This window comes from Mobula hypostoma, chromosome 27 (genome assembly GCF_963921235.1).
Source record: "Mobula hypostoma chromosome 27, sMobHyp1.1, whole genome shotgun sequence".
Classification (NCBI taxonomy): domain Eukaryota; kingdom Metazoa; phylum Chordata; class Chondrichthyes; order Myliobatiformes; family Myliobatidae; genus Mobula; species Mobula hypostoma.
In genome coordinates, this window is record NC_086123.1 from 16670493 (window position 1) to 16684059 (window position 13567).

General features: G+C 43.5%; 1 protein-coding gene across 3 annotated transcripts in view; it reads left to right on the forward strand.

The window, feature by feature from the left end:
• LOC134338456 (transmembrane protein 132C-like) overlaps positions 1–13567 on the forward strand; it is a 1064025-nt gene that overhangs the window by 869256 nt on the left and 181202 nt on the right. For all 3 annotated transcript variants that reach the window (XM_063034272.1, XM_063034274.1, XM_063034273.1), the window contains one exon: positions 3727–3870. In XM_063034272.1, coding sequence (XP_062890342.1) covers positions 3727–3870 — 144 coding nt within the window. The remainder of the gene's footprint in view (positions 1–3726; positions 3871–13567) is intronic.

The window sequence follows — 13567 nt, forward strand, 5'->3', positions numbered from 1 at the left end:
CCTCCTCACGTGACAAATTGCTGCAGTCGAGCATGATTGCTGATCCAACAAGTGATCCAAGGCTGCCAATGGCATGTTGAACCTTTACACCAACATGTCCTGAGTGCCCAAGACTAATCTAAGTACGGCAGGGTAGCATAATACTGCAGGAGAAAATGAACAGGTTTCTCATTGTTTAATTTCTGTGTGTGCAAGGCAGCTCTGATTTTATTGAAGTGTAACTTGCTCTCTAAAAGCCGACCTGAATGCCTTCTATCCAACACATTTTTCAGCTGCTTTGTTGGTCCATCATAAACCAGGCACTCAGGACATGTTGGTGTGGGCACGTGGCCAAGTGGTTAAGGCATTGGACTAGCGACCTGAAGGTCGTGATTTCGAGCCCCAGCCGAGGCAACGTGTTGTGTCCTTGAGCAAGGCACTTAATCACACATTGCTCTGCGACAACACTGGTGCCAAGCTGTATGGGTCTTAATGCCCTTCCCTTGGACAGCATTGGTGTTGTGGAGAGGGGAGACTTGCAGCATGGACAACTGCTGGTCTTCCATACAACCTTGCCCAGGCCTGCGCCCTGGAGGGTGAAGACTTTCCGGGCGCAGATGCATGGTCTCGGAAGACTAATGGATGCCATAAACAACAGACAGTTTTCTTACTGTTGTATGATACCTGCTGGCTTCATGGAGGATATTTTGTTGTATGTTTTCCTTTATGAGCTTCCTGTATAATGACAATGGAGACAATACCATGCGGCTTTCCCAGATAGGAACCTTTGTATCAATATGTGTTGTACCTTTGAAAGGTAGCCAAGGAAATGAGACAAAATCACATCAAGCTTCAGACTTAAGAAGCAGAACTATTTGGTGGCTCTCCTGTGCCAGCAGCTGTTGTGAAGCATCTGGTTAGGATGGAGTAATTTTAACCTAACCCCTCTGAGTTAGTCATCAAATCGTGAACATTGGTTCTATTGCCTTAATTACACTCAAATGCATTTAGGTGGGCCACGGCACTCACACACCTAATGTAATCATGCCTAATTTAAAGCGCTAAGTTTAAGACTCAATTTTCAGTCTTGTTATGGGAGAAGGTTACCAAACTGACAGAGGAAAAGATTCATGGATGTGCTGAAAGTCTCCTTGAATAAATAGAACCTCCATATTTCTCTTGGGTTCATTAAGGCTATTATAGCTGGGGGTGATAATGAGGGCAAGCTCCCACTACCTATTAAATGCTCCCAATGGTGTGTGCCTCAAATAGCCTCTGACAACCAAGTCCCGCTCCAGGCCTTCACGTGTGGCTTAGCTACTAGGCATGGCGGAACCATTTTTACTGATAGGAGAAAGGGCAAAGGAGGGTTACTGGTGCCTTAACATAATTTGCTTCAGACAGATGAGGTTGATCAGCCGTGGTTGGCAGCTCAACTAAGAGAAGGAAAACTCTGATCTCAAACCTCTGCTGCCTTGTGTCTGTACCCACTCATGGGGAAGACTTTGGGAGGAAAACCCGAAGGAAAAATCTGGAGCTGGAGTCCCTAAGGCAGTTCTATGTTGACTTCAATGCTGACTGGCGTCTCCTGTGACGCTGCTGGTGCCAAACTGTATCAGTCTCTGCTGTTCCTTTGGGTTCACCAGCTGTGTGAAGAGGGAGAGCTTGCTACATGGGCAACAGCTTGCTCTCCATATTGTACTGCCCAGACACACGTATCTAAGCAGCTAGGACACAACATCCATGGTCAACCCTGACTGACAGAGGCCTCAACATTTCTCTTGGAAATCCCAGGCCCACGCCCACTCAAAGTGGAGAGCAAGCATTCAGGATGGAGTTGAGAACATCACGGCCACTGGAAACATACAGAATCCTCTTCAGAAACCATTATCCTACCTGCCTGTCTCTTCAGCCCCGTTGGTGGAACAGCCTGCACTTCCCATTACTGGGCTCTTGAAGCAATAGTAAGTCACCCTCAATGCCAGAGAGGTCCATAAGAAGGAGAAGAAAGTACACCTGATCTTTGTTTCTCCCTCTCGTTTTGAAGAGACACTGAGTGGATCCCCCCTCCCCCTCCCACTTTCAAATCTCTTACTAGCTCTTCTTTCAGTTAGTCCTGACGAAGGGTCTCGGCCCGAAACGTCGACTGCACCTCTTCCTAGAGATGCTGCCAGGCCTGCTGCGTTCACCAGCAACTTTTATGTGTGTTGAGTGGATTTTAAAACTGCCTAAGATAGTTTTACATGTTACCCTAAAATTACAATCCCTGCATACCTGTTGCTTCAAACTGTGGTGTTTGGATGCTTCCAGACGTCCATCCATGGAAAGAATTTGAATTGCTCTGTTGCTTCCAGCTGGCCACCTACGAACTCTCTCACAACGCGTGCAGGAACATGGTGCAAATGCACGTTATCATTTGGCTGGGTTCCCAGAAAGGCAAGTCATTTATTTGTATGTTCCCAAGATGAATATTGGCAGAGCTCCATTTATCGTCCATCCTCGCTTAGCCTGTCAATTGAAGAGCAGCAATGTGATCAAAACAGATTCCTCCTGGAAGCAGGTTGCACCATCTTATGTTTAACTGTGATGGCCTGAATTAAAATGAAAAAAAAAACTTGCCTTTCTATCTAATCTCTCACATCCTTACAGCATTCCAAAGTGCTCCCCAGCCTATGAAGCATACTTACTGTTGTAGTGTAAGAATCACGATAGCCAATTTGCACACAGCAAGCTGCCATTAACGGGAAAGTGAAAATTCTAGATTCTGCCTTTGTATGGATTGTTGATGGGAACTCTGCAACTTTAGAGAGTTCTGTAGTTATTCTCTGGGAGATATAGGCTGGATCTTGTTTGAACGAATAAAAGCCAAAGGATAAACAGCAAACAATAATGCTCACCATAGTTTGAGAAGACCTCCAAACTTATTTTATTTGGCTCGCCATATTGAATATGCTGATAGCTTCCCAGGACCTATCAAAAGTGGTAGATGACACTCTAGTCTCGTATTGGTGTTTTGTCACTGGTTATAAGAATTGCTTTCATGAAAGTCTAGACCGGGGGACCAGAGAATGGATTTCCTTTAGTAATTCACCAGGCAAATGGCTAGATTATATGTGTATAACCTTGTAGCCATTTATTAATGTGCATGCAATGCAGCAGACATATTTCACGTGTAGTTGGTAGCAATGTGAAAACTTCTGGTTTAGGATGGTGGTGAATACTGGTAGCTTGACTTGAGGTGTTTGATGTTGCAATGTTCACCGAGTTTGGCAACGAGCTTGTAGATGTTTCGACACCAGTCGAGGGGACTTCCTCAGTGCACAGTTGTTGCTGTTTCTCCCTGAGAGCACTCATGTTTATATCGGACCCCATTCGCCTGCCTTGGTCCTGATTGCCTACTCCTTTGAATTCAAAGGTCAACTGAGGGGATAGCCAATCAGGACCGAGGCAAGCGTATGGAAGCCTCTATAAACGTGAACACTCCCAGAGAGAAACACCAACAACTGCCACAGAGGATGTCACCTCAACTGGTGATGAAACATCTGCAAGCTAATTGCCAAGTTCGGTGAACGCGGCAATATCAAGTCCAGGTTTGATATACCATTTGCACACCGGGAGGCAGAAACAGTATTACAAAAGCAATCAACACTGATCACTTTCTTCAGTGGAATAATTGATGCTATTGAAGCAATATAACAGGTTCTTAGTTTTCCTCAATAATATTAACCAAAACTTTTTCATTTGCAGAGTACTGAAATCCTCAACACGGCAATTCTAACTGGCAAAACAGTGGCAGTTCCTGTGAAAGTCATTGTGGTGGAGGAAGACAGCACTATAACTGATGTGTCCGAGTTTGTGGCATGTAAATCATCAGATCAAAATGTGCTGAAGGTATGTTGACATCACTCTGTTGCTCTTCTGTTCTCGTTTAACAATCCAACCCTGCAGGGTGCAGCCTTTGCCTTTGCTCTGATCTGTGTGGTTTTGATGTTTATACAATTAATCACTGGTTGAGGGAGCATAAGAGTGAGATGCTTCTCTTTGCATTCTGTTTTCAAGCAATGGAAAATCTTTGGCCTGTATTTGGGTGTGACTCAGTAGTCAGCTTTGCATAACAGAGCTTTGAAAACATTATTAATCTTTTTTTACGTTTTTATTTCAGCATTGAGGCTTAAAGTGTTTCAAGGTTTTTCTGTCCTTCATATTAAGTAGTTTGGTGTAAAACTATGCAGAGGTTTTGTTTGACTTGAAACGTCTTGATTTGAAGATTGCTGGGTTGTGCAGCACAGAATAACCCAAACAGTTTGGAAGCATAACTCAAGATCAAAAATCCTCACAAAGTTCTATAGATGTACCATGGAGAGCATTCTAATTGGCTGCATCGCCATCTGCTATGGGGGGGAGGGGGTGTGGTGCCACTGCACAGGATTGGCATAAACTGCAGAGAGCTGTAAACTTAGTCAGCTTCATCATGGGCAGTAGCCTCTGTAGTATCAAGGACATCTTCAAGTAGCAGTGCCTCCAAAAGGATTTAAGGATTAACATCACCCAGGTCTCGCCTTGTTTTCATTGCTACCATCAGGGAGGAGGTACAGGAGACCGAAGGCACACACTCAACGATTCAGGAACAATTTCTTTCTTCCGACCATTCAATTTCTAAATGGATATTGAACGCACGAACACTAACTCAATACCTTTTTATTGCTATTTTCCGCTACTTACTTAATTTAACTGTTTTATACATACCATCATCCAAAATTTTTTTTTAAATTATTATGTATTGCATTGTTCTGCTGCTGCAAAGACCACAAATTTTATGACAAATGCCAGTGATATTAAACATGATTCTGTTTCAGATCCCTCCATCTTTAAGATCTCTGTCCATGAAACTACATGGTTGCATCCTTGATTGTAGGAGCAGTGAAGGAAGATTGTTAATTACCTGTGTGGCCAATGCCTTTCAGGCATTTTGAACACAAATGGTAGAAAGAAAAATAATGTTCAGATGCTCTCTATGTGCTGAGGAGGTGACATCACAGCTAGACTTTGTCATATTTATTTATCCTCTTCATAAATTACAATTAATAATGTGCTGAGATTTCACAGGGATTTCACCAACCTCAGAATAGAAGTATTTAGAGGCTGATGTAAGCCCTGTCAATTTCATCCTTGAAAGGTACATATTTTTAATCAGGTTTTGGAGACTTCGACCAACTAGTTAAGATAGGTTAAGGCAATTATTTTTTATGCCTTCAGCATTACATGAATAAAGTAAATTACTGTCACTGTACAAAAGCAGATCACATCAAAAGCCCTTAATGGTCTATATACATTGAAAATGATTTGCCAATGTGGACTTGATGCCATCAGCTAAAAATGGTTTTCCAGAAGCTTGTTAATTAACTACATGCTTAGGCCTCTAAGCAACTTCTAAACACCAATGCTATTGCCCCAAACCCATTTTTAAACACCAATTCATTATTCTTTTCAGAACTTTGCAAAAATGTAGTAATTTCATTTTACTCAACATCACTGATATTTACTTTGGGAAGTCTGCTTTTCAGTTCTTTGTCACCAGAAGTTTCATGTGATGACCGTCCGTAAAAATAACATTAGCGTTAACCTTCCTGTGATTTGGAAGTTTCATGAAAGAGGTTTTTGACAGGGATTTTCAGGGAGAGGTGCATGAGTGTTATTGGTATTGGCGAAAAACGAACTCAAAGTGCATGGAAATAGGCTTGCGCAAATACTTGTCATCAGCTTACTGATGACAGATACAGTATTTAGGCAAAGTTATATTCTCATCTACTAACGGTAGCAAGCTGTCAATTGCTTTGTAAGTGGGAAGCATTCTCGTCAAAACACACTTTCATATTGCACATGAAGCTCATTATTTTAGCAAGTGGCTGTTATTGATTGCTCTTTCGATTACTGGGTATATTTCTCACCTTGGTGCTCCTGCTTAAGATCAAATCTATTTTCACATCCACTAACGATGGATTGGGGATGAGGCTTTAGTTCTGAATTGGTCCATATTGAGAGGGCAGAGCTTGCCAGCCATCCAATATGAAACAGACTTGTAAAGCGTCAACACCTTCTCCCTTACTATCATTTGGGGCCCTAAATGGCTTCTGGGTGAGGCAGCACGTCACATGTGAATCAGTTATTACATCCAGTGCTCCCGGGGGCTTCTTTTACATCATGAGACCCGATGCAAATAGGGGGTGGGGGATTGCTTTAGAAACCATAGAAAAATTACAGCACAGAAACAGGTCTTTTGGCCCTTCTTGGCTGTGCCGAACCATTTTCTGCCTAGTCCCACTGACCTGCGCACGGACCGTATCCCTCCATACACCTCCCATCCATGTATCTGTCCAGTTTATTCTTAAATGTTAAAAAAGAACCTGCATTTACCACCTCGTCTGGCAGCACGTTCCATACTCCCACCACTCTCTGTATGAAGAAGCCCCCCCCAATGTTCCCTTTAAACTTTTCCCGCCTCACCCTTAACCCATGTCCTCTGGTTTTTTTTCCACTTGCCTCAGTGGAAAAATCCTGCTTGCATTCACTCTATCTATACTCATCATAATTTTATATACCTCTATCAAATCTCCCCTCATTCTTCTACGCTCCAGGGAATAAAGTCCTAACCTGTTCAACCTTTCTCTGTAACTGAGTTTCTCAAGTCCCGGCAACATCCTTGTAAACTTTCTCTGCACTCTTTCAACCTTATTAATATCCTTCCTGTAATTTGGTGACCAAAACTGAACACAATACTACAGATTCGGCCTCACCAATGCCTTATACAACCTCAGCATAACATTCCAGCTCTTATACTCAATCTGCTTTGTTGAGCATCTTCACTCTGAGCAGCTAGGATCTCCTGGGGGGCAGCCATTTTAATTCCACTTACCATTCTCACACTGACTTGTCTATCCAGGGCCTCCTCTGCTGCCAAGTTACGGTGAGATTAGAGAAACAACACCTCCTATTCCATCCTGATGGCATTAACTTTGAATTTTTCTGGCTTCTGGTTCCCACCTCCGCCACCCCACTTTGCTTTTCCTTATCCCTTTGGCTCCGTTACCCCTTCTATTTCCCCTCCCTCGTCCTCTCCACCTCCTTCCCTTTATTCCATGATCTACTGTTCTCTTCTATCATAGAACAGTACAGTACAAGAACAGGCCATTCAGCCCATCATGCTGAGCTGAACCAGCTAAAAAGCAAATCAAAAACACCCAAGCATAAATCCCTCCTGCCTACACCTAGTCCATTTCCCTCCATCTTCTTTCCATCCCATGTGCCTATCATAAGCCCATTTGCCTGCTCCACCTGTCACGTCCCAGCTTCTCACTTCATTCCCACATCCGCCCCTCCACCTACCCCTCTTCTGCCTCTCACTTGATTTCACATTTCATCTGCCAGCTGGTGCTCCTTACCTTCTGCCTTCTGCCCTCTGTTTATTTCTGCTCGAAACGTCAACGGTTCATGTCCTTCCATTGGTGCCGCCTCTCCTGCTGCGTTCCTCCAGCTGTTTGTGTGTGTGTTCTTCAGCTGCAAACATTTCTTGTGTCCCTAAGACATCTACTCTTTGATCCCGAAGCTCACAAAGGAGACGGCTGCCGCTCTGATAATCAAATACGCTGCAGACGCTGGAAATCTACTGTAAAGTGAATACAGAAAATGCTGAAAATACTCAGCCAGTCAGACCACACTGCGGGAGGAGAATATTTTAGGCTGAGCTCTGCTCATCATCCCTTTCTGAATTAGTTATTTATTTTGATCCTACAATGCTTCTGTACTGTGTGCCTCAGGAGTTAGAAGAAAAATCTATGCACGCCATCCAGTGAAGGCATATCTCCCAGCAAGCAGAATTTGAAATGACAGCCATGTTACGATTTTTATAAGGCCAACTTCATAATGTGAAGTAGAATGACTCTGTCTACTGGTTGTATTGTTCTCCAGCCAGATTCCAAAAATTGACTGCCAAGGTTACCACAGCACTCAATACTTCTCTAGCATATTCCAGCCACAGGAGACCTCGATCTGTCAACAATATACAGAACTAACAAGCAGATGATGGATGTTTGCTAGAGAAAACGATTCCGTCACTTCCCCTTTGGCAAAACAACAAAAGCATGATAGATAAGACTGCAGTTTTTCCAAATGAAAAGGTTCTAGTAGTGACAGAGCATTGCTGGGGGAAAAAACATTTGGCCCTCTGGTTCTGTGTTTACACAAAGATCAGAGTTGTCAATATTAAACACATCCGTAATAGCCACCTCAAGACCACTGCATCAACCTTGATCTGCCCATTGAAAGGCATTCCTCTGCCCTTTCATTATTCGGTCTGCAAAAAATCTGTGCCTTCAGGAAACTGCTGGGTGTCTCCAACCCACATGAACTGCAAGTCTGTGAGGCTTTCAGGATAATTAGCAATCAGAATCAGGTTTATTATCACCAGCATGTGTCGTGAAATTTGTTAACTTAGCATCAGCAGTTCAATGCAATACATGAAACGCAAGAAAATAAATAAATAAATAAATAGATTTACAGTATATGTATATTGAATAGATTAAAATCATGCAAAAACAGAAATAATATATATTAAAAAGTGAAGTAGTATTCATAGATTCAATGTCCATTTAGAAATCGGATGGCAGAGGGGAAGAAGCTATTCCTAAATCGCTGTGTGTGTGCCTTCAGGCTTCTGTACCTCCTACCTGACGGTAACAGTGAGAAAAGGGCATGCCCTGGGTGCTGGAGGTCCTTAATAATGGACGTTGCCTTCCTGAGACACCAGTCCCTGAAGATGTCCGGGGTACTTGTAGGCTGGTACCTAAGATGGAGCTGACTAAATTTACAGTAGACCTCACCTCCCACCCACACCCCCCCCCGTATCCAGACAGTGATGCAGCCAGTCAGAATGCTCTCCATGGTACATCTATAGAAGTTTTTGAGTGTGTCTGTTAAACTCCTGAAGGTTGCAGATGACACAACTGTCATTGGCCTTATCCGAGACGGTGATGAGTCTGCATACAGACGGGTGGTGGAATGGCTGGCCCTCTGGTGTGGTCAGAACAATCTGGAGCTAAATATGCTCAAGACTGTGGAGATGACAGTGGACTTCAGGAGGAGCCCCCCAATACTCCCCCCACTCACTATACTCAACAGTATTGTGTCTGCTGTGGAGACCTTCAGGTTTCTGGGTGTCACAATTTCCCAGGACCTGAAGTGGACACCCAACACGGACACTCTTATCAAGAAGGCTCAGCAGAGGTTGTATTTCCTACGTCAGCTCAGGAAGTACAACCTGCCTCAGGAGCTGCTGATTCAATTCTATTCAGGAATAATCCAGTCTGTTCTCTGTTCGTCCATCACTGTCTGGTTTGGATCAGCTACCAAACAAGACAAGAATAGACTCCAAAGAACCGTCAGGGCCGCGGAAAGGATTATTGGTGTGAAGCTGCCCTCGATCCAGGACTTGTATGCATCTAGAGTCAGGAAGCAAGCAAGCAGCATCATTGTAGACCCATCACACCCTGGACATCACCTGTTCCAACTCCTTCCTTCTGTTAGGCGCTTTAGATCACTGTATGCCAGGACAAATAGGTACAAGAACAGTTTCTTTCCTATGTCATCAGTCTTATGAACACTTGAATTTTAGTCTATTATAAACCAAGTCCACCTGTACATACACAGGTATACCTCATTGTATATAGTTCACAATTATTTGCACTATTGTTTGCTTTTTGATTCTGTACAGCGAGAGCTTAGGGAAACCGGCATCAAATTCCCTGTATGTGTCCACATACTTGGCGATAATAAAGGATTCTGATTCTGATTTTGTTGACATAACCAAATCTCTTCAAATCCCTAATGAAGTATAGTCGCTGTCTTGCCTTCTTTATAGCTGCATCGATGTGCTGGGACCAGGTTAGATCCTCAGAGATCCTGACACCCAGGAACTTCAAACTGCTCACTCTCTCCACTTCTGATCCCTCTGTGAGGATTACTATGTGTCCCTTCATCTTACAGTTCCTGAAGTCCACAATCAGCTCTTCCATCTTACTGAGCTTGAGTGCAAGGTTGTTGCTGCGACACCACTCCGCCAACTGGTAGATCTCGCGTCTGAACGCCCTCTCGTCTCCATCTGAGATTCTACCAACAATGGTTAACTGATGTACATAAATTCAGAGATATATAGCATAGAAGTAATCCATCTGGCCCATCATGGCTATGCCAACTCCTTGGCGGAACTGCCTTGCTCATTCCAGCATCTCCAATTTGACTGTATCTCCGAATGTGCCTCAAACACAAGAACCAGCTCTAACTCCCCTTTAACAGGACTTGCTGAATCAGCAACCACCAGCTCTTCAGTGAGGGATTCCAGTTCCTAACCTGAGTAAATGTTTCGGAATCACAGTATCGTAAAACCGTTCAGCGTGGAAACAGGCTGTTCACCCCAACATGTCTACCTCGAACAGCAGGCACTTTTCCAGATTAACCAGATGGTTCAGAGCCCTCTGTCCCCAAGTTTCAAGTGATCAACCAGAGACTTAAAGTTGTCAGTGACCCAGCTTCAGTCACTTCTTCAGGCAGTACGTTCCGGTCCTCACACTCTTCGGTGAAGACGTATCCCCCTGCCCTAAATTTTCATCTATCTCTGTTTAACTGGTTTCATACAGTACTGTGCAAAAGTCTTTGGCACATATGTATAGCTAGGGTGCCTAAGGCTTTTACACAGTACTGTAGTAATTTTATGCATTGCACTGTACTGCTGCCACAAATAAAACAAATGTCATGACACGTGTGAGTGATGATAAACCTGATTGTGATATGGCTCTCTATCGTGGACAGAGTGAGAAGAGGGAGGGAGAGGGGAATCATGGTTCGGAACAGGGGAAGGGAGAGAGGAGGAAGTGGGAAGCACCAGAGAGACATTCTGTAATGATCAATAAGCCAATTGTTTGGAATCAAATGACCTTGTCTGGTGTCTCACGGCTGGGTGTGTCTGTACCCATACCACCCCCTGCCCCTGGCTTTCCTTTGCCACCTGTCCCACACCCCTCCCACAGTGATCCACCCTCACCATTCCCAACATCTGTTACAAACTTGCTCTCTGCTCCATGTTAACAATTACATTACTGTGCAAATGTCTTGGCTATGTGTGTGCCGAAGGGCTTTGCAAAGTACTATATATCTAGATAAGCTAGCATAACTAATTTTATTTAGCTACCTTTATCAATCTATGACATGAGGAAATATCTCCTGTACTGTACCTCAATTATGTCCCCACTTTACCACCTTCATCCCGGTCCAACCACTCCTCTCCACATGATGGAACTGCCCCATGCCAGACAACATCCTGATGAATCTCCTCTGCACCCTCCTCAACCCTAGAGCATGTAGACCAGAAATCCATGCAGTACTCCAGCTGAGGTCTGACCAAGGTTTTATAGATTTGGAGCATAATCATCCGAATTCTTTATTCAATGACTCAACTAAAATGTCTATTCCTTGTGCGCTTCCTAATCATGTTGTTTACCTGTGATGCCACCCTCAAGGATCTATGGACTTGTGTTCCCTGGTTGCTCTGTTCTTCAGTACTCTACCATTCTAAGTCCCTACTATTCATGATGTGTGTCCTAGCCTCATTAGTGCTTCCAAAATGCTTCACCTCGCATTTGTCTGGATTAAGCTCCATCTGTTATTTTCAAACTATCTTTTAAAACATCACTATCTTTATGTAGCCTAAGACCACATTCCACTCCCTCAACAACTCTAGCAATCTTTGTGTCACCTGCAAACTTACTGATCTCATCTCCTCCTGTATCATTCAACTACCTTTGTACATTACACATAACAAAGATCCTAACGACTGACTCTTGCAGACGCCACTAGTCACAGGTATACAATTGCTAAAAATACTCTGCATTCATCATCTCTGTCCCCTGTTAGTTAAACCAATTTTTGCCAACCTGCCCTGCATCACATGAGACCTAACCTTTTGAACAAGTCTGTCATGTGGCACCTTGTCAAAGGCTTTACTGGTATATTATTTATGGTGCAACTGTAACGAAAACCAATTTCCCCCGGGATCAATAAAGTATGACTATGACTATGATTATCTATGAAAATCTCATTAACTTCCCTGCCTCCATTTACCCTTTGTTATCTCTTCAAATTTTCCAAACAAATTGATTCTACTTTAGATTTAGCCACGTTGGCTGATCAGATTATTCTGTGCCTTTCCAAATGATAATTTGAGGGCCTCCCTCAATTTCCTTTCTCCTCATTTCCCTTATAAATATTTTACCAGTGATTGTGCATTTATGGCCCAAAACACTGACCCACCCACCAGAGAGCGTATGTTTTATAGAGGCACCTCCTACTTCTCCTATTTCTTCTATTTCTCGTTCTGGTTAAAAAGAAATTCCCTCCCCCTCACCCTTCTTCTATTCTCCACTCTGGCCTCTTACCTCTTATCACCTCCCCCCCCCCCCCCCGCGTCCCCCCCTCCTCTCCTATCAGATTCCTTCCTTTCCTGCTCCTCGCCTTTCCTACCCACCCGGGTTCATCTATCACCTTCTCGCTATCCTCCTTCCCCTATTCCTCCTCCATCTCTTTATTCTGCCGTCTTCTCCCTTCCTTTCCAGTCCTGAAGAAGGGTCTGGGCCCAAAACATCAACTGTTTATTCATCTCCATAGAAGCTGCCTGACCTGCTGGTTTCCTCCAGCATTTTGTGTGTGTTGCTTTGCACTTCCAGCATCTGCAGAATTTCCTATGCTTATGACCTCCTGCTGTGTGTTCTACAAATAGAAGCAGAGATGAGAAGATTAAAAAGTCTCAAAGATGTGGAGTTACACCAGAGTGTCATTGTACAATCTATAGGTGATGGATACATAAGAAAACATGTCACGCCTATAGTTAGATGTAATGATTTTTATAAACATGAGAAATTCTGCAGATGCTGGAAATCCAAAGCAACACACACAAAATGCTGGAGTAACCCAGCAGATCAGACAGCATCTATTGAGATGAATAAACAGTCAACGTTGTGGGCTCAGACCCTTCTGGGCTGGAAAGGAAGGGGGTAGATACCAGAATTTTTTAATGTAGAAGATTTTTATGTTAGATGTCACTTTAAGGACCTGATCGCAAGAGCACCGAGGTGTTGGTTTATTATTGTCACATGTACTAAGATGCAGTGAAAAGCTTCTGTGTGTACACCGTCCAGTCAGATCCTGCTATTCCTAAATAGTCAAAAGAAAAGCAAAATGCGTAATATGGTTTTGCAGCTGCAGAATAAATGCAGTGTAAGTAAACATAGAAGAGTTTACCTACACTGCCTTCAGCCCACAATTTTGTTCCAAACCAACTAAGAAATAAATCAAATCCCTCCCTCAAAACTAATCCCTTCTGCCTCCACAATGTCCATTTCCCTCCATCTTCCTCATATTCATGTGCTTATCTAAATATCTCTTAAAAGCCTCTAATGCCTTTGCCTCCACCACCACACCCAGGCAGCGTATTCCATGCATCCACCACTCTCTGAGTATAAAACTTGCCCATCACATCCCCTTT